This window comes from Malus domestica, chromosome 08, assembly GCF_042453785.1.
Source record: "Malus domestica chromosome 08, GDT2T_hap1".
NCBI classification, from domain to species: Eukaryota; Viridiplantae; Streptophyta; class Magnoliopsida; order Rosales; family Rosaceae; genus Malus; species Malus domestica.
The window spans coordinates 28,159,994-28,180,113 of NC_091668.1; the positions used below are offsets into that span (position 1 = coordinate 28,159,994).

Below are 20,120 nucleotides of genomic sequence, written 5' to 3' on the forward strand. Positions count from 1 at the left end.
GGGTGGTTCCACTTGACAATCAAGTCCCAAATTTGAATTTTGTGATGATGTATATATGATGTAGAAGCATTAGGTTGGGGGAGCTCCACAACCATGTCCCGATTTCAATCTTCTTAAGAACATGCCTGCGGTTCTCGTCAGTTTTTAGGAATTCAGCGTCCCATCATTCTGCTAGCAACGTCCCCGCCCAAAGCAGGGTGGGGAGAGCAAACAATTGGTCCTTGGCTTGAGTACAAGGATGATTCAGGAGTACAAACTGATTGTTTGATGTTTGTACAAGGGTAATGCAGTGGTATAGCTTACCAGCTCTTACCACCGCTGCCTATAGATAAGATGGGAGGTAAGCTGAGGTAGCTTGCTTCTCTTCTCCTAGGCTACTACACGTTATTCGCGAAGAAAAGGCTGCGAGCAGACTGAATACTGTAAAAAGTGATCCAGTCGCGATAATAAACTAAGTTCACTTATTTGAGAAGACGATAAAAACGAGGGAGAAGCTCGAGCTGAAACTCGAGGAAGAGGTTATTCGTAGTATCGACATGACCAAACCATAACAGCCACTACTATCAACATTGATATCATCGTTTTACTTAAAGATAAACTATTCGTTGTGAAAATTTCAAAAGCGGTGTAACTTACCAGCTCATACCATTGTTGTCTCAGTAATGCACCCTTATGCACATACAAAGTCTCTTGATTCTTTGACGTAAGGTTTACAATACATCCTTAACAACAAGTTTAGCAAGCTTATCGGCTACCTGATTCCCAGTTCGAGGTTGTGAAAGAAAAGAATACCATGGTCAAGTCGGCTATGCGCATTGCGCGACGACTTTAGAAAGCTAATAAGTCCACATCAAAGCATATTTTCCTTTCGGCCGAGCGGTACCTTTTTTTTATTATTAATAATACTACCATGGACTTTTTTTAATCTTTAACAGAAATAAGAGGGCAATTTATATGGTACAAGTACATTGTTATAATGACATTTTTCGTGTCAACGAGAGCAAATATATAAGGACACATGAGAGAACTAACACATGCCCTTGTATTATACTAACCTAGAACACCACCATGACAGTGTACTCGTGCTTAGAGGTGGATGCACATTGGGACCTAGGTGGTTCCAGGACCACCTGGAGTTCAAAAATATACATGTGAAGGTCTTCTAAAGACCCTCTGAATGTTTTGTATGATTCCATTTTTACTTACTAAGTACTTGATGTAATACATGCTAAACATATCTCAATAAGTTACGTGAACAATACTCGACAAATTATTTCGATATCACTCATTAAGCGTTCAACAAAATACCTAATTAATGAATAAACTGATTTTTTTTTTTTTTTACATGCTTCGTACTCTATTTCTATCTAAAAAACTTAGAACCACCCAAAATTCAAATCCTAAATATGCGAATGCTCGTGCTATACAAATCCTCCCCAAGACAAGAAATTAATAGTATTGCAAGGCAAGACGACAGTTTATGATTTAAAGCTGACCAAATTACACACTAATAAACAATATCACATCATATTATATATCATGCATATTTATAACACTACCTCGATGGTTGTTATGGAGAAAACGCGTTTTGTTTAGGAGTTACCGCTACTTAGCAATTTATTTTCTTCTTTCGCTGACCGTTTCTTCCTTAGACACGTTCCCTTAATCCATTTTTTAATGGTTGGATTATGATATAATTAAATATTATACAAAGATGGGATATGTTACTTTGTATATATTAGCCTTAACCCACATAACTCTTTTCCCATGCATTTCCAGAATCTTCACATAGCCATGAATACTTCTCTGCTAACTTCAAGCTACGAAAACCCTAGCACCAGTGCTGCAGCTGCTAACCCTAAACCTTTTTTAACTTGTCATGCACGCAAAGTCACTAAAATTACATGCAGAGCCACAAATAATTACGAGAGCGATAGTACTAATAGTACCAATTTCTACAAACTACTTAATTTGAGTCCGAATACTAACACGAGCAAAGACGAGATCAAGCGAGCTTACAGAAGCATGGCGCTTCGCTATCATCCAGATGTATGTCACGATCAACATTATTCCAATATTTCCACCGAACGATTTGTTCAACTGAACGAGGCTTACAAGACGCTATCGGATCCTCTGTTGCGCGACGAATATGATTACATGTTGGGTTTGAAAGATTATTGTAGGAGCAGCACCTTCAACATGGATAATTCTATTAGATATGATCGAGGTGCAGAAAATAGATGGCGCCAACAAATTCTTGAGTTGAACAGAAGGTCACAAAAGGAAGGATCATGGGCCAGCAGAATAAGGAGAGGTCGCGATATTTCAACTATGGACTAGTTATTCCATCTCCTACTCATTTCATTCATTCAATCACTTATTTCCTTTTTACTAAATTCTTGAACCAGTTCTGTACTGGCATAGTAGTGTTTTTTTTTTTTTCATTTCATTTGCTTAAATTGATTCTGGAAAATTATGGGGCCGATCTACTTCTTTACGATTTTTTTTCATATTCATATTAATACTAATATTCTTGAGATTTACAAGTCAATGTATTAATGTGTGAGCTGACCTTACATTACATTACAACAAATTAATTTACAACACAGTTTTGCCCTACACTTTTGTTTCATATGGCATAGAAGATGATATATACATTTCATCTATATATATATATATGAATGAAATTAAAATAGATTGTTCGAATCGTTGTAAAAGATTGTGCATTTGGCCTCACAAGTAGTCCGCATTTCTTATAAAAAATGGGAATCTATTTCCTTAACTCCTCACACACATCCCAACCCCTGGATACATATGGTAGACTAAGGAAGATCAGCTCGACAAGCACAAATACAACTACAAAGTCCACCTGGTGCAGATTTGGACTCGGTGCTACGACTTAGACCTAGTTTGGGAGTGAGGTGCTTAAAAAAAAAGCACCCATGAAAAAAAGCTGTGAGGGTTTTAGGTGTTTGGTAAACTGAAAAAAAATGGCTTATTTTGGAAGCTGCTGTGAGAATAAGCTGAAATCAAAGGAAAAAGCTGAAGCTGCTATTTGCAGCTTTGGAAAACTGGCTTTTTTTCAAAGCACACGGAGCTACAGTGCTTCTTTAATGAAAAGACCCACTATTAGACTGCTTTTTTTTCCAAAAGCACTTTTACAAAAAAGTTTACCAAACACTCTGCTGATTTATTTCACAGCCGCTTATTCTCACAGCACAACCGCTTATTCTCACAGCAGTTTTTTTTCAAAGCACAGCAATACCAAACCAGCCTTTAGGCCCATGACCACCAATTTCCAAGAGAACGACATCAAAAGTGCAGCACATTACCATGTTGTGATTTATGGGGTTTTAAGCGAAAGACTTGCGATGTATTTGCAGAGTGCTCAAAGGAAAACTTTAATATTGTTACATTGTTACTTTTAAATTCTTTACTGTAACCTGAAAGTGATTTTCCAAAAACCAAATGCCTACCTCAATTGAGTGAGAATAAAATGTCATTTGAAGACAACGGTCTATCACAATATTAAAGTTTACAAACTCAAATTTAGGGAATTTGGATGTTTAGAAGTGTTTATTTGGTTAGGATCGGTGCATAATATCAACCAAGATCTTTAGTCCGTTACATCTTTAGCTAATAAATTTTCAATCATATATCTAATCGCTTTTCACATAATCTATATTGTGAGCAGGTCCACTCATGAATTTTCATTTGCCAGAACAAAGATAAAATGAAGAAACAGTACAAATTGTGCTTCGATTGTCAAACCATGGTACATCATCACTTTCAATTCGTGACCAGGAAAATAAAAGGAAAAAATGAAAAAGAAAAAAAATAACATGTCAATATCAATAGGGCCATAGCTCACATGATCAAATGTGCACCCACATTTACGTCTTTTTATTTTTGGAAGACCTACCTCTTGGAGTAGTTACCCTAAACAGAAGCTGATGACGTATATTATTAAAATCGACCCATTTTCCTTCTATCTAGGGTAACCTTTGAATGGGATTCAACTGGTTAATAACTCTGCCTTCTTCACTTTTGAAATGCTCTCCACGACTCCAACTGGTGAAACGTGTCCCCTAACAGTTACCATCTTTGTTTCTAGGTCTATACTGAATGATGTAACCCCTGGTATATATACAGAATTCCAAAAGTATCAATCATCAACTTCTATGTCATTTAGTTTCCAAAATTTTGTCTATAAATTTAGTCTCTTTAGCATTACCCTTCTTGAAAATGTTAAATAATAAATTGCAAGGATAAACAAAAAAGAAACAAAAATTGTTTAGTGAAAAGTACGCTCAGTAAACCGACTTTAGGAGATTTTAGTGTAATTTCTCGAATTTAAAAAAGTTTTGAAAAAACATGATAAATTTTAAAGGGTGTCAACTGAAATGGACGAGGATCCTCTATGGATCCTTTTTGTGGGGATCTGGAGGATCAATCAATTTGTAACTGTTCATTGTACATCGTGCGATCAATTTTCGTTAGGTACTGTTTATATTTAATTTTAAATAAAAAAATTTAAATGATTTATAACCGCATGATGTACAATGAACGGACACGATTGAATAATCCATTGGATCCCCACAAATAGAATCCGGATGGGATCCTAAAAGAAAATTAAACACAATACAATTAAGGAGGACCACTACAAAAAAATTTTAAAAATTCAAAAAATAAGGTCTCATCGCCTATAATTTTGCCTGACAACATTCTGTCAGGCAATGTTCGTCGCACAAAACACGTCACTTAAACATTTGCATGACGAAAGCAGAGGGTGTTGACCGACTTGGCCCGATTCGTTGGGCAAAATTTCGTCGACCAAATGGTAAATTTTGATGGTGACCCTAAGAAAAAAAAGTCTACATATTATTAATGTGATATTCATTTAAGATTGATAAAATATTAAAACGTACCTTCCATTTTAGAGAGATGTTTCTTCAATTTACTAGCACATCCATGGCAATGAATAGAAACTCTCATAACAACCACCTGCATATATATGTAACCAACACCTTAAACTACATTATCCCATAATTGGTTTCTTATAAACTTGTTTGACTACTGATTTACTTTTTGTTTTCTTTTCTTTTTTGGGCAGAAAGGAAAGTAATTATGGTTGTCAATACAAGTCAAGATTTGTGAGAAACGGGTCACAAGACTCACAACAACTTACCAATGACGTTGATATAATTACTTCATAATTTGCATTTCACCGCGTAGGATTGGTGTAAGGGTATTATTTTACAAAATGCTTTGATTATATAATCATTGGAACCATTCGTTAGGTCATCTATATTAAGTGATGATGTAAATACCGTTAATATATAATATCCTTAATGTTAAGTGATGATGTGGACAAATATAGAAACTTATTTTCAATAACACGTCATTTTTGGAGTTTTAAATCCGCAACATGGACCCCTATTAGCAAAGACAAACACTAAACTTGTCTTTTTAATAGAGGTCGGTTTAGGGATCTAGAGTTCTATAGATGAAGTGACAGTGAAACTCGCTTCAATACTTGTTCAGGTCATCAATTAATGTTGTAGACCTAATCGATGTTCAAGTTGTCATACGTTAGGTAATTATTCAGAATGTTTTGAAAATGTAAGACTAATTTAGAATTACCCATTAAAGTTGAGTAGTTATCAGTACTTAACTCTATATTATACTATCTACAGATCATATAGTCATTGTCACCCAAAAAACAAAAGAAGGAAAATAAAGTTCTTGTGGAGGGCCTGGCTTTACAGTCTATGGCTGCTTGCTTTCAATTCAGTACTGGATCTGACTGTGGGCCTAATCTATTTCAACTGATTGATTGAAGTCTGGGATAAAGGTATTTGAGAATTATTGCGGAAGATTAGACTGTCTAAGACTCTACAGTTGGAAAAATATTAAAAATTGATGATGAAGTTTGCAAATAAATATGTCATTTTACCTGGAAGACATTGTCGGCGGATGACGACGGTGGTAGTAAATCTGGATCAGATGATGGTAGTTTTCGGGTCGACTTTGACATTGGCCGCTGATCATGGTGGTTAAGAATACTGCTGGTACTACCAGCGCTTCGTCTGCGACTGTGGTAGTGGGACGTCTCATGGCCATGAGCTGAAGGAGTAGTATCGAGGAGCCTGGAGTAGTAGTAGTGACCACCGCCACCGCCGCCACCATTATTAGTACTAGTTGATCTTCTCATCATCATGTAATTCACATGGCCAGCACTGTGATTGTGGCGGACAATGGTAGCTGCAGCTGGTCTTGTCGGCGGTGGCACGATAACTGAGCGAGCATCAGACATGCACACCGCAGTTGCTGCTTGAGACTGGCACATGAAGCCCCTCATCATCATCTTTTTCTTCATCTTCTCCTTAGTACTGCTGCTGCTTTTCATGTTCATGATATATAATTGGTTGCTAATTAGTAACGCAAACTAAAAGAGAGAGAGAGAGAGAGGGTGTGTGTCTGTGTGTATGATAACTAAGTTCTGTAAAAGGTATCGGTGAATAATAATATAGATGAGAGATGCGCGGAGGAAAGAGAAAAACTTACATAACACTACTATACCGTCATATATTAAATATAACGTTTGTTTCCAACAAAATATAAACATATACGAACAAAATTTACCTGCACTTTATTTTATTACCATAAAACTCTACCCAGCGGTAAACTGGGCATTCTTGGGAGGAAGGTGGGGATTAGGGATGAGAAAGGAGAAAGTACTGAAACATGCTGTCTTTATGGGAGGCTGTCTGCCCTCCTGTTTAGGTACCATTTTCATCCATTTTTATTTTGTGCGGTCACGATTAAGCCACGTTAACATTTTATATTAATTTTTTATCAAAATAATAAGATAAAAAATAATAAGAATATAAAATGTTGACGTGAGTTAACCATGATCGCACAAATAAAAAAGAATAGAAATGACATTCAAACAAAAGGACAGACAATCTGCCTCTGTCTTTATGACTTAGCTAACAGAGTTTGGCAGGCATTGCACTGCAAGTCTGCAACTGCCTCTGCCAGACAGTGTAATTTTATTTCTAGTACTAAATGTGGCCTACTAGGCACTGTGTTTTGAATGACTTCACCATCCTGTCATTTTCTCGTTTAATGTACTTCACAATTCACTGTTTATCTTAAGTTGTATATATATTTCGGGATTTTTTTAAGTGCTCCATATCCATAGTATAGTTTTCTGAATATTTTAACTATTAATTTTTTTTTTTAAATACAAAAATTAAAATTTAATGTTTATAACATCTGAAGTATCAGATACCCTAGAATACTCAAAAAAAATTGTCATATCCCTATAGAGCTAGATGACTATTTCCTACATCGATCCAATACCCACATATCACGTATCCTTGCTGTGTAAACGTACCACATCCTCACTAAATGCTACCTGCATCAAAACGAAAATGGGCCTAGATTGATGACTACATATGGAATGGAAAGGTAAGATAGTTACAGCCAACCCTAGGACAAACATTCTATGGTGCTCTAGCATACTATATTTAGGGATTGTTAACCGTTTTAAATATTTATTTTTGTATTTTTGAACAAAGTTCTAATGGTTAATTAAAAAATCCATGCACCACAGATAATCTCGACCGTAGTAGGTATCATTACCTTCTTTACTTCATAATACGTGCAAAATTTTAATGGTTAACAAGTGACTACTGCCATTTAGTACTATAGTTTAGTGATATTTCTCTTCACTTGTAAGTGAGAGGTCTTAGGTTTAATTTTCATCAAAGGCGAATTTGAACAAAATTATTGATAACCCATTGTGAGGCCTAAGCCCACCCCTCCTCTTTAGTGTAGATAATATTGTTTGTTAAAAAAAAAAAGTGACTACTGAAAGCATAAGCATAATCTCGACCTAGTAAATATTAATTTTTGTATTTTTTAACAAAGTTCTACTGAAAGCATAATATCAACCCCTGTGACAACTTAGTTTGCAAATTAAATATATTATATACGTGTGTTATCTGAGCAATCAAAATACTTACCTTCAATCTGGATAAAGAAATTTAAGATTTCTATAAGGGCATGTTTGTAATTATATTACAAAAAGATTTTCGAAAAACCGTTTTGTAAAATGAAGACGACAATTAGAGTTTAACATTTTTATGGGAAAATATGTATATATGGTAGTTTAATCTGAGAATAATTTTATGAGAGAGTAACATTAACAACGTGTCTAGTATCAAAATCTAAAATGGAAAAAATTAACGAAGTTTATGACGCTTAGCATCGTGAAGGGAAGAGGATGACGCATATGTGTCATGTACATTAAAATCTTTAGTAGTGGTTGGTTGCAATCGTTTTGTAATATAAATTTTAGCACAGATGCGCTTGTAGTGCGGATGGTGGTTGCAATGGCGGTGGTTCGGGGCAATGTGCAAAGATGACACGCAAAAAGGAGGGAAGGGGGTTGGTGGTGGTGATGGAAATGGTGGTTGGGATATAGTGGGTGTGAACACAAAACCTTTTCAACCTCATTAAATAAGGACATGTCTTCTCTGCCCTCCCAGTTCCCATACACTCTCATCCCCTCCTATTTGTGCGGTCACGGTTAAGCCACGTCAACATTTTATATTACTATTTTTTTTTTGTCTTATTATCCCTATAAAAAAATTAATATAAAATGTTGACGTGACTTAACTGTGACTGCACAAAATAGGAGGGGATGGGCAGGGCCAGCCCTGAGAATTTGGGGGCCCTAGGCGAGCCTTCGAAGTGGGGCCCTAAAATTCTCTGATCTCCATTTCTTTGTATATTGATGTGTATAAAAAATATTTCGCTAAATACATAAAAAGTTCTATTTTCACATCAAATATCATTAAAAATTAATATCAAAAGAAGATAAATATACAAACATTATTTAAACATTGAACGATTCACATTTTTAGACACAAATGTACTAAATGTTTGCAGTCAAGAGTTTAAGATTTAGAGTGAAGAACAATAAAACTTGATGATCAAGACAGTAAATAACAATAAAACTTGATTGATGAGTATAATAAATTCAACGCCAATTGTTTCTCTTGTGTTTTTATAAGAAGTTATTGAAAAGAAAATATAAAATTCAAAGTTTTGATTACCTTAAAGTACAATCTTTAAGACCATATGATAGTTAGTTTAAACATTCAATAGAAATTGAGAGAATGAGAAGTTGGTTTAAAAATTCGATAGAAATGGAGAGAATGAGAAGTTGGAAGAAAAAAAATTGCAAAGAGACTTAAGTTTTATAACTTTATATGCATTTGGACAGATGGATTGGCAGTAAATTTGAAAAATAAGAAAAATAAAGAAAAATCTAATGACTGAAAGGCAAATTCGTGATTTGAACTCAACACCCCAAAGAAGAATGAAGCCAACATTTCCACTGACTAACAAATGAATTATGATATTTCTTACTTTTTTTTTTTTGTATTTATATGTTAATTACATGATATAAAATTTTTTTTGGGACCCTTCCGAAGTGGGGGCCCTAGGCGGGCGCCTACTTGGGCTACCGTCAGGGCCGGCCTTGGGGATGAGAGTGTATGGGAATTGGGAGGGCAGAGAAGTCGGGTCCATTAAATAATGCAACCGTGACTGACGCATATAAGGACCTCTTGAAGAAGTCCGCAAACAACGAATGAGGTGGAGACATAAGTTAAGACGTGGATTGCGTTACAGGGAATCAGATGAATTTGGACTCGAGTCGAGCGCACTACAACTAATATGCTCAGCTTGAACCCTTTCCGAGCGTTCAAATCAAGTAACAGACTGGATAAAAAAAGGACATGCGTCGCTATGGTAAATTGAATCGCGCCAATATATATTGAATTTTTAAGAGTAAATTGTGGCTATGGTCCTTTAACTTTAACTCAATTGGAGCAATGGTCCCTTAACTAAAAATTCATTACCATTGGTCTCTCAACTTTAATTCAACTGAAGAAATGGTCCCTTAACTTTAACCCAATTGTAGCAATGGTCCTTCCAACATAACTCGTTTTGACAAAAAAATTGACGTAGTTGACGAAAATGACCATAATTACACACTTTGATGAGTTGAGGGACCCTAATTGTATAAATAGTCATTCCAACATAACTTATTTTGACAAAATTTTGATGAAATTGATGAAAATGACTATAACTACACATTTTGATAAGTTGAAGGACCAATGGTAATGGATTTTTAGTTGAGAGACCATTGCTCTAATTTGATTAAAGTAGAGGGACCATTGCTACAATTTACTCAATTTTTAATGTGCATTGGCTCATGCCAACATGATCTAAACTCAACATACATTGAATCCTTATGGTACATTGACTCACGTCAACATGACTTGATGACGTTTCAACACAAAGTCTTAAAAGACGAGTCTAGTTAGATGTCAACTCCATGCTACGTGTAGATTATACTTAACCTAAAAGTTTATCAACATTTTCCCTTAATCACTTAAGTTATAAGTGATTTCTACACCCTCATTAAACTACTTTATAGAGTTTTCGAGAGGAGGATGTCATTAGCACTTCAAATTTATAAAAACACGAGAAAATTCTCTTTTGAATTGAGACGAGTGCACGATAACATTTTTAGAGTGCGAACAAAACCAAATTTTAGTTTGTACTTGGGTTAAAATTATCCTAAAGAAATGTAAGCAGATTATTTCGTAACCTAAGATCATCTCCAACCGACCTGGCCAAAGGGCCATAGGCCAAAATATAGCCCATTTTGACACGAAAATTGTCTCTAACCGAGGGCTAGGCCAAAGGGCTTGTGGACCCCATCAGGCCATAATTCATCCACCAGCCCGATTGTAACAGTCTAAACCCATTCCAACGGTAACCTGACGTCAACATGATGCTAGCTAGCAACGGCTAGCTGACGTCAGGTTATCGTTGAAATTTGATTTTTTTTTTGACGAAATTTAAAATAAATAAAAAAGAATTATAATATTTTTTCCTATAAATACCTAAGCCATTTCTACCATTTATTATATCCTTTTCACCATTCCATACCATATTACTTCATTTTAATATGTCCGAAAACTTTATTTTAATATAATAATTTAATTCAATTAACCATATTAATTCCATTAATATAATAAATTATTGTGGGGGCTAAATAGTCCCCTTCGATTGGAGATGAATTTTTTGTAAATGGGCTATGTTTTGGCCTATGGCCCTCTCGGTTGGAAATGATATATAAATATGGTCTGACATTGTTCATTAAAAATAATTTCTTACTGGGCTATTAGGGCTAAATATGGTCTTTTGACCCCTTTTCAGTTAGGCCTTCTCCAACTGACTCGACCAAAGGGTTATAGGCCAAAAAATAGCTAGTTTTGACGCGAAAACCGTCTCCAACCGAGAGCTAAGCCAAAGGGCTTGTGGGCCCCACCAGGGCAGCGGGCTGGCCATAATCAGCCAGCTAGCCTGATTCCCCTAGCCCAAACACATGCTACCTGATGTCATGTTACTGTTGGATTTTTTTTAAGATGAAATTAAAAAAAAAATTCTAATTTTTTTCTTCTATAAATACCTAAGTCATTTCTACACGATTTCTCACATCCTTTTCACCATTCCATACTATCTTACCTCATTTTATTTCAATTCTACACCAATTTTTCACATCCTTTTCATTATATAAAGATAAAAATCCGGATGCTTATTTATTTAGCGACAAGTGACACTCAAAATATGTCTTAAAATCTTATTTTAATATGGTAATTTAATTCAATTAACCATATTAATTCAATTAAAATAATAAATTATTGAAATGGCTAAAAAATAGCCCCATTCGCTTGGAGATGAGTTTTATTGTCAAACGGACTATATTTTGGCCTATACCCCTTTGGCCCCTTGTTTGAAGATGGTACTCCAACCGAAGGGAGGGTCGAAAATAGCCCGAAAATCGTATCCAACCGAGGGCTAGGCCAAAGGGCTGTGGAATCTGAGAGGGCCTCACGGAATCAGAAAGGGCCAAAGGGCTAGAGGGCTGGCCACTTCTAGCCAGCCAGCCAGCCCTGGGCTAGCCAGAATTTTTTTAAATGTGTCGGATTTCCTGTCGGCTATAACCGACAGGATTTCTTAAGAAAAAATTCAAATGCAACGGCTAGTTGATTAGCCTTTGCATTTGAATTTTTTTTTTACAGTTTTATTATTATTTTTTATTTACAAAATTTTTCATATAACTTATATTTTTTCCTATAACTTTTATTTTACAAAATTTGTTTCATATTTTTTTTAAATTCCATTTTGTCCTATAACTTCTATTTCCCAAAATTTGTTTCATTTTATTTTAAATTCTTTTTTTTTCCTATAACTTCTATTTCACAAAATTTGTTTCACTTAGCCGTTGGATTTGAATTTAAGTTGTAGTTTTTAAATAATAAATTATGTTTGGTCTTATGGCCCTCGGTTGAAGACAGTTTTTTATGATAGGGCTAAAACGAGCTCTCTGGCTCTCGGTTGGAGACGAAGGAAAATATGGTCATGTACTGTTCATTAAAATATTAATATCTTGAAGGATCTTGGAGAGACAGAGGGCTAAAACGAGCTATTTGACCAGCCATCGGTTGGAGCAACGGTGGAGACATAAGCTAAAGAGCTGGACCGCGTTGCAGGGAATCAGATATGTTTCGTGGCGCACGCAAACAAAGAGACAAAACAAAGCAAAACAGAAGAGGGAGAAGAAACTGAGGGTTTCCAGTGACTTTTGCTTCACCTCACTATTAAGCTTGGGGTTGGAGGGAAGCACCCAGATTCCATTTCCCAGGTGATCCACCGCTCTCGATTCCCTTTCTCCTTTTTATTTATTTGATTTTTTTTTTAATTTTTCTTCCAATTTTGTTGATTGTGTGAAGTGAAACGATTGAATTTTGATTCCAATTGCATCAAATTTTTTACTTTAGTTGGTGTCCGAGAAAAATTGGGGCAAACAAAAAGGATTGGGAATTTGTGAATTTGTTTGCGAATTTCGGCCTGAAAATTTGATCTTGTGAACCATTTTTCGGCCTGAAAAATCTTAACAACCATTGATATTGTCAACGGAAATATATCTTACATACATTAAGCTGACCTGTATGCCGGAAATCGGCACTTTCGATAATTTGGTGTGTTGAATTCAACGTGGCAATTTAGTGTTTTAAGGTCAAATTTTCATTTATCTGCATTGCATTTTGTTACTTACGATTATTGGCATTCGATATTGATTCTCGATTTCTCATGCCAAAGTTTTTTTATTTGTTTGTTCAGCGTGCTTGTAGTTGTAGATATATAGGATTGGTAAAACTGTAATTGAAGAGGTTGAAGGAAGGTACTCTAATGGGGGGTATATTGAGCTTGAACCATTCCAAGGCTAGGGTCGGTGAACCGTCTCAAGATTTACGTAGTGCATCTTGCAAGAGACCAAGGTTGTCCCCAAGCTTTTATGACGAAAACCCGAGATTGATTCCCTGTCTTCCTGACGAGATATCTATTCAGATTCTTGCTAGAATTCCTAGGATCCACTATATGAAGCTCAAGTCTGTTTCGAGGACCTGGAAAGCCACCGTTACAAGTGCTGAACTCTTCTCTTTGAGAAAAGAGCTAGGAACAAAGGAGGAATGGCTCTACATGTTAACAAAGGTCCAAAATGATAAGCTCATATGGTATGCACTTGATCCTATGGCCGGAAGATGGCAAAGGTTGCCACCTATGCCTAATGTTACTCTGGAAGATGAATCTAGGAAAGGTTTAACTGGCCAGAGAATGTGGAATATGGCAGGCTCCAGTATCAGAATTGCGGATGCCGTCATGGGTTGGCTTGGGAGGAAGGATTCACTGGATCGAATGCCTTTTTGTGGTTGCTCTATTGGGGCTATTGATGGCTGCCTCTATGTGCTAGGGGGATTTTCCAAGGCTTCGGCCCTGAGATGCACATGGCGGTACAATCCAGTTAAAAATACTTGGAGTGAATCAAGTCCAATGTCAATTGGTAGAGCTTATTGTAAGACCGGCATCTTAAACAATAAGCTTTATGTTGTTGGAGGTGTTACAAGGGGTCATGGTGGATTGACCCCTCTTCAATCAGCTGAAGTATTTGATCCAAAAACAGGTGTGTGGTCTCAAGTACCAAGCATGCCTTTTATGAAAGCTCAGGTGTTACCAACTGCATTTTTGGCTGATCTGCTGAAGCCTATTGCTACTGGAATGACTTCATACAGGGGAAGGTTGTTTGTTCCCCAGAGTTTGTACTGCTGGCCATTTTTTGTTGATGTTGGAGGAGAGGTTTATGATCCAGAGGCAAATTCATGGGTTGAAATGCCAATTGGTATGGGTGAGGGTTGGCCTGCGAGGCAGGCAGGGACGAAAATGAGTGTCACAGTTGATGGTGAATTGTATGCACTGGATCCTTCTAGTTCTCTTGACAGTGCAAAGATCAAGGTATACGATTACCAAGCTGATGCCTGGAAGGTTGTTGCAGAAGATGTTCCAATTCATGACTTCACTGAATCAGAGTCTCCCTATTTGCTTGCTGGATTGCTGGGGAAGCTTCATGTAATCACAAAGGATGCAAATCACAAAATTGCTGTTCTGCAGGCTTCGGTGCAGGACCATTTTGCGTCAAGCTCAGTAGCTTCATCCTCATCACACAATGACCCCCATGAAGATGTTGAACGACCAGCAGAATCAGAACGAGATCTCTGGAAAGTAATTGCCACAAGAAGTGCACGGGCTGCTGACCTGGTTAGTTGTCTAGTCCTTGATGTTTGATGTTTTGGATTCCCTTAAGATTTTGAATATGGCTCAAGACTTGAAAAATGTTTCGGTTGATGTAATCACTGTAAGCTATCTTACTCTTTTGTTCTGTCGAAGTTTGAAACTAGTATCAGTGCATTGTGATAGCTCTTTACTGATGTAATCATTCTATATTTGACCGTTGTGTTCAAAATTATAAAGGTTCAGGGTATAGTGTATATAAGACCTGCTGTCTCAAGCTATTTTCTTTCCCGTTCAATGAATTTGTTTTGACTTAATTTCCCCAGACCTGCAGTTAGTTCAATTATCTCTAGGCTGCATTAAAAACACATTTTTAGCATTTTCTTTATCTTGATAGCGGTGCATCGGATTGTTGATGCATTTCTACTGACGTAGATTGTAAAGTTATTTAAGAAATACTTTATTTTGAGGTGCAGACCTTCATCCCCTGGCATATATCGTGAGTTGAAGCGATGTGGCCAGTAATTAAAATGGTGAGTGACATAAATATGTCAGCAAATCTTCGTAACATTTTCTTAGAGAAACAATATTTGTGGTTTTAGTTGTTCATATCAGTCGGTTTCTTTTGTACGAAAGTAGGTAATGAATATTTTTGTCAAAGTTTTGCTTAACCATGTGCCTCGTTCCTTTGAGATTGATTGCTCTACTTCTGTGACAAGACTGTTTAATTCAAGGGTAACTGTAGCCAAGCAACTTAATATTTAGAAAAGCCCACACACACTCTCAAAGACATATGTAACTTTAACATTAGATAGAAAATACGATAAATCACATTCTCATGCAACTTTTTGCCCGTGCCACGAATCATTATTGGTTTAGTAATTATTCCCTCTTATAAAATGAACCCTCTAAGTTGTAACGTCGAACATCTAGTGGGCCTAGCCATCCCAATGGCGCCGTGCATACTTATTGTGAATAGATGAAGTGAGAAATAGGGTGTTCCTAATTCCTATAGAAATAGGGTTTTAAGCCTATCTGCGGCCTCTAGGATACACTCTCTGTGGCCAAAAGCACTAATTCTCAGGAACCCTTCACCCGACGGACCAAATCCAGATCCCGGAACTGTAATTATGTGTGTTTCCTCAAGAATGTCTTTGCATACATCCCAAGAAATTGAACCTGGAAAGTGCACCCAAATGTAGGGAGCATTTGCACCGCCGTATACTTGTAAACCAACAGAAGCCAGTGCTTCACCCAGTATATTTGCATTCTCCATGTAGTAGTCAACCAGAGAATTCACAGCCTGAAACCGCAAAATGTGAATTTGCAGACATGTACCTTGTTTGGAAGTTATTTATTTATTTTGTATATATAAAGGTTTACCTTGAAGCCCTGCGAGGAAAGACAGGCGAGTCCACCAGCTTGAGCAACATTGGACGCCCCATTGAAGCAAGTGCAGACAATGCGATTAAAGTCATGTATAACAGGAAATCCATTTGAGTATAAGAGCTCGTCAGGCACAACTGTCCAGCCTAGACGGACACCGGTGAAGCCAGCAAACTTGGAGAATGATGATATTTCGATTGCAACCTGTCTAGAACCAGGGATTTCAAAAATGGAACGAGGGCAGCGATCATCTTGTACATAAGACGAATACGCAGAGTCGAAGATGATAATGGATCCATTGTCCCTGGCAAACTTGACAAGAAGCTCCAATTGCTTCCTGGTTGCTGCATGACCAGTGGGGTTGTTTGGAGAGCAGAAGAAGATAACATCTGCTCTGGGAGTGGTTGCCAAGTCGGGAAAGAAGTTATTTTCGGGTCCACAGTTCATGTACTCAATGCTCCCGTACCTCCCGCCATCGCCCTTAAGATCTCCAGCCTGACCTATTATCACACTCGAGTCGATGTAAGCCTGCCAGTGCCATGTATCGGATCAGGTACCATTCGTTCATTCTTCCTTCGGAATAATTCAACTACGCATTCGTTGATTGTCAACAAGATTAACATAACAACTTACCGGAAAGGATGGATCCTGCACGGCTATGGTCACTTTGGAGCCCAGCAGCAACTGTAACACACAAACAATTCAATGATTCATAAATTTGTATTACTGCAATGCCCTTTGCTTCTAGCGTTGAACGGAATATGGTAACGAGCTTTCATCCACCGAACTTAAATGGTGATCGAGTACCTGAAGCCGAGTAATGTCACACTGCGCTCCATCGGATACGAAAACTTCTGTGTCTTTTATCTGCAGATCTTTATAGAAGGCTTTTACAATTGCCTTCCGCAATGCCTATATGTAGACATATACACAATTTAGGTAATTAGCAAGCGTGTGTGCAAACGTATATGTATAGAGTGAGACAAAAAGGAGCAACGTTTTCTCGTTAGACTTATATTTGACTCTAGTAAAAACTAAAGTAACCAATATTTGAGATTCACAATCTGAAAAGAGAACAACGGTCGGCGCCCGGGGCCGGAAAGCAAAAGAAAAAATGGTGAATGCAAGCAAGCAGTTTAGGGTATTAGTATGGTACCTTGTGGCCTTGCTCAGGTCCATACCCTGTATAGCCATCAGCGGTGGAAAGGGCATTTGCATACTGCAAAAACACCAAAAACCCCTAAAATATTAGGACATTGAAAATAAAGTCCACCCAAATCTTTTCTTTTCTTTTCTTATTGCTCCTCCTCTTCTGTAATCTGTATGATTCAGTGGAAATTACTAACATTAGCCATGGTCGACGTGATGATTTCGGGCACTGGTTCCGTTGTGTCGCCGATTCCGAGGCTTATCAACTTTGCATTCGGGTACTTCTCTATGTGTTCAAGTTCCAGCCTTGAAATCTAAATTTATACATACATATACATGTGTGTATATATTGTTAGCATGAAATTCTGACCGATGCAGTGTTTAAATATCGGTATCGGTAGAAATACCATACGCAAATTTGTAGAAATATCGAAGAATATATTGATACTGATATCTGGTTATCTTTGATAAAAATGATAGAAATTTGCTAAAAAACGTGAACATTTAGAATGAAATTGTAGGGAATCTCATATGATAGTTTGTTGATACTTGACCGATATGTCGAAAATATATACGAAATATGTTGATTTTAGCTGAAATTTAAGAGTATCCGATATCTTATAAAGTTTAGACTTCACCCCTTTTTCATATATTTGTCTAATTTTTTGTTTTTATATTTCTAAGAAAATATCGACCGTGTCGAAAGAATTTAAACCACTAAACTAGTGTATTTAGTAACTAATCCAATTGCCAAAATTAACAAGACTGAATGAAATAACATGAAACCACCTCAGGAAACAAATAGCCATTCCGCAGCTTCTCCATGTTTGCATTGCGAGGTACCTTCGTACGACAACCTGATTTTACAGCAGTTCATATTCGTGATCAGTTTCTGAAACTTCGGTCTGACAGTTGAGATAGATGTAAAGATTGAACAATCATAGTATGATACAAGGTGTGTGTGGAACAGATAATCGCGTAGTGTATAAATCGTAAAGTTCATACCAAATCGCTCCTTTTCGATCTTGAAACTGCGTAATAACAAAAAAAATGACAAACAAAAGAAAGGTTAAGTATTTGTGAATGCAGAAAAGTGAGTGATAGATAAAAGCTCAAAGAGCAATGCACCTGCAGGCCTGAATTCTCATCACAGGCTGCAATGTCATGGCAGCGGACATTGATGTCAAACTCGTAGGAAACTTGTACATTTTGGATTTGGATTACTGATTGCTCCAGTCAAACTTATAGTGAAATATGTGTTTACCAGAAACATAGTCTATCTAAAATTTTGACATATATTTATATGGCAAAGGAGGTGACTAGAGCAGGAAAGCCTGCAGCAGTCTGCAGTCCTCATAAGCAATGACATGTGAGATCCATTGGTTCACACCACATTTCAACATCATCCATTATTTGTACGTACTCCTTCACACCCATACATATATGTGTGTGTGACTATGTATTATAACAGAAGATAGGATGTATTATAACAGAAGATAGGATTAAGAACGAGGATATCCGAGGTAAAGTAGGAGTGGTCGCAATTGAAGATAAGATGAGAGAAAATCAGTTCAAGTGGTTTGGACACGTGAACTGAAGACCTACAGATGTTGCGGTTAGAAGATAGGGTTACGAGACAGAGACTCAGGACAAAAAAGAGTAGAGGAAGATTCAGAAAGACTTTAAAAAAAAATATGGAGTACTTGGAGTTAAGGGAAGAAATGGGGCAAAACTGAATTGCAGTGACGTTCTAGGATGTATACAGCCGATCCCACTTTGTGTAATAAGGTTGGTTGTTGTTGTTGTACATATTATAACATAACAATAAAAAATCTATTTTCCACACCACCAACCACCAAAATTCCTGTTATTCCACAACTTTCTGCAGTGACCATATGGAAATTGACCTGTATAATGCATGGAAAGTGCATTTGAGGTTCTTTCCTTGATATTTACGTTGATCAGTAGTCTTTTTATTTAAGAGAAGATGAAGATGAAGAAATTTGAAAACTCTCAGTGCCAGTCAAAGCGTACGTACATGTTTTCTTCTTTACTATACATACATACGTACGCACTGTCGTATACATGTTTGTTCGGGTTGATCAGAAATCACTAAGACGAACTTTTACATACATACATACATACATACATACATAGGTGTGCGTGCATGTGTAGGGACGGATGGAAATAAGGACCAAGGAGACCACCCGAAGTCTGGAAAATATACATATGAAGGTCTTATGATGACCTTCAAATGTTTGATATGAATTCCTTTTGTGCCTATTATATGTTTAATGTAAAGCATACTAAGCATAACAATACTCGACAAATTCTCTCTTTATCACTCATCAGATTATCTGCATATGCCGATATCTATTGACAAGTGCGCAACATGGTTTGACTGAATAAACTGAATTTTTTTTGCGCTCTTCACGTTCTGTTCCTATATAAAAAACTTGTATTTAATACTGGAACTCCTAAAGTTTAAATCCTGAAACCGTCATTACACGCATGTATATATGTATATATATGTATAATCGACATGTATGAACATATGGTGAATTTCTCGTGGCGGTCTTCGTTCGTCGTTCCGTAACTGTACCAGTTAATGCCATTCAAATTTAAGTGAAAGTCGCACAAGAAACATACACAGTTTTTCCGAGAAATTGTGAAGCAAGTAATAGCCAGGTGCATACGATATGCGACAGATCTCAAATATTGACCGGAATAATTCGCACTCACTTGACTCTTGAGAGTGCTCTGCATCAAGACATATTATCGCTTGAAGTGAAACCCATCTACTTCAATTTTTGTTTTTAACAGAGTGATAACATAAATGGGTTAAATAGTTAAGGCTTGTTTGA

The 20,120-nt window shown here is 36.8% G+C and overlaps 3 protein-coding genes across 6 annotated transcripts; 1 reads left to right on the forward strand and 2 right to left on the reverse strand.

The window, feature by feature from the left end:
- Positions 1-3,734: 3,734 nt before the first annotated feature.
- LOC103453706 (protein SODIUM POTASSIUM ROOT DEFECTIVE 2-like) lies at positions 3,735-6,727 on the reverse strand. Of its 3 annotated transcripts, none has more exons than XM_070826560.1 (4): positions 6,646-6,727; positions 5,957-6,398; positions 4,929-5,004; positions 3,735-4,137 (listed from the first exon to the last, which is right to left on the reverse strand). In XM_070826560.1, the coding sequence occupies exons 2-4, from the start codon at positions 6,377-6,379 to the stop codon at positions 4,016-4,018; spliced, it is 621 nt and encodes a 206-aa protein (XP_070682661.1). In that variant the 5' UTR covers positions 6,380-6,398; positions 6,646-6,727; the 3' UTR covers positions 3,735-4,015. The 3 variants fall into 3 exon arrangements, with proteins under 3 accessions (XP_070682661.1, XP_070682660.1, XP_008391491.1); XM_070826559.1 differs by lacking the exon at positions 6,646-6,727 and adding an exon at positions 6,568-6,599; XM_008393269.3 differs by lacking the exon at positions 6,646-6,727 and having other exon boundaries at positions 5,957-6,565.
- A 5,916-nt stretch (positions 6,728-12,643) lies between these two features.
- LOC103453699 (F-box/kelch-repeat protein At1g22040-like) lies at positions 12,644-16,839 on the forward strand. 2 transcript variants are annotated; one of them, XM_070826561.1, is made up of 4 exons: positions 12,657-12,796; positions 13,276-14,748; positions 15,198-15,254; positions 16,099-16,839. In XM_070826561.1, exons 2-3 carry the CDS (start codon positions 13,345-13,347, stop codon positions 15,222-15,224), a joined length of 1,431 nt encoding a protein of 476 aa, XP_070682662.1. In that variant the 5' UTR covers positions 12,657-12,796; positions 13,276-13,344; the 3' UTR covers positions 15,225-15,254; positions 16,099-16,839. The 2 variants fall into 2 exon arrangements, with proteins under 2 accessions (XP_008391485.2, XP_070682662.1); XM_008393263.4 differs by lacking the exons at positions 15,198-15,254; positions 16,099-16,839 and having other exon boundaries at positions 12,644-12,796; positions 13,276-15,038.
- On the reverse strand, positions 15,505-18,667 carry LOC103453693 (aminotransferase ALD1, chloroplastic). The gene is made up of 9 exons (XM_008393257.4): positions 18,385-18,667; positions 18,262-18,287; positions 18,046-18,113; positions 17,454-17,570; positions 17,264-17,326; positions 16,915-17,019; positions 16,741-16,791; positions 16,105-16,635; positions 15,505-16,024 (listed from the first exon to the last, which is right to left on the reverse strand). The coding sequence occupies exons 1-9, from the start codon at positions 18,462-18,464 to the stop codon at positions 15,731-15,733; spliced, it is 1,335 nt and encodes a 444-aa protein (XP_008391479.1). The 5' UTR covers positions 18,465-18,667; the 3' UTR covers positions 15,505-15,730.
- Between the last annotated feature and the right edge of the window lie 1,453 nt (positions 18,668-20,120).

What these genes read in the sequence shown, in the direction of transcription:
- LOC103453706 (XM_008393269.3), bottom strand. Translation starts at nt 6,415, where the DNA reads ATGAACATGAAAAGCAGCAGCAGTACTAAGGAGAAGATGAAGAAAAAG. An exon ending in CCGCCGACAATGTCTTCCAG is followed by an intron (nt 5,005 to 5,956) that starts GTAAAATGACAT and finishes ATATATATGCAG; the next exon opens with GTGGTTGTTATGAGAGTTTC. An exon ending in ACATCTCTCTAAAATGGAAG is followed by an intron (nt 4,138 to 4,928) that starts GTACGTTTTAAT and finishes TATATATACCAG; the next exon opens with GGGTTACATCATTCAGTATA.
- LOC103453699 (XM_008393263.4), top strand. Translation starts at nt 13,345, where the DNA reads ATGGGGGGTATATTGAGCTTGAACCATTCCAAGGCTAGGGTCGGTGAA.
- LOC103453693 (XM_008393257.4), bottom strand. Translation starts at nt 18,464, where the DNA reads ATGTACAAGTTTCCTACGAGTTTGACATCAATGTCCGCTGCCATGACA. An exon ending in ATGGCTATTTGTTTCCTGAG is followed by an intron (nt 17,571 to 18,045) that starts GTGGTTTCATGT and finishes GTATAAATTTAG; the next exon opens with ATTTCAAGGCTGGAACTTGA. An exon ending in GACCTGAGCAAGGCCACAAG is followed by an intron (nt 17,020 to 17,263) that starts GTACCATACTAA and finishes GTCTACATATAG; the next exon opens with GCATTGCGGAAGGCAATTGT.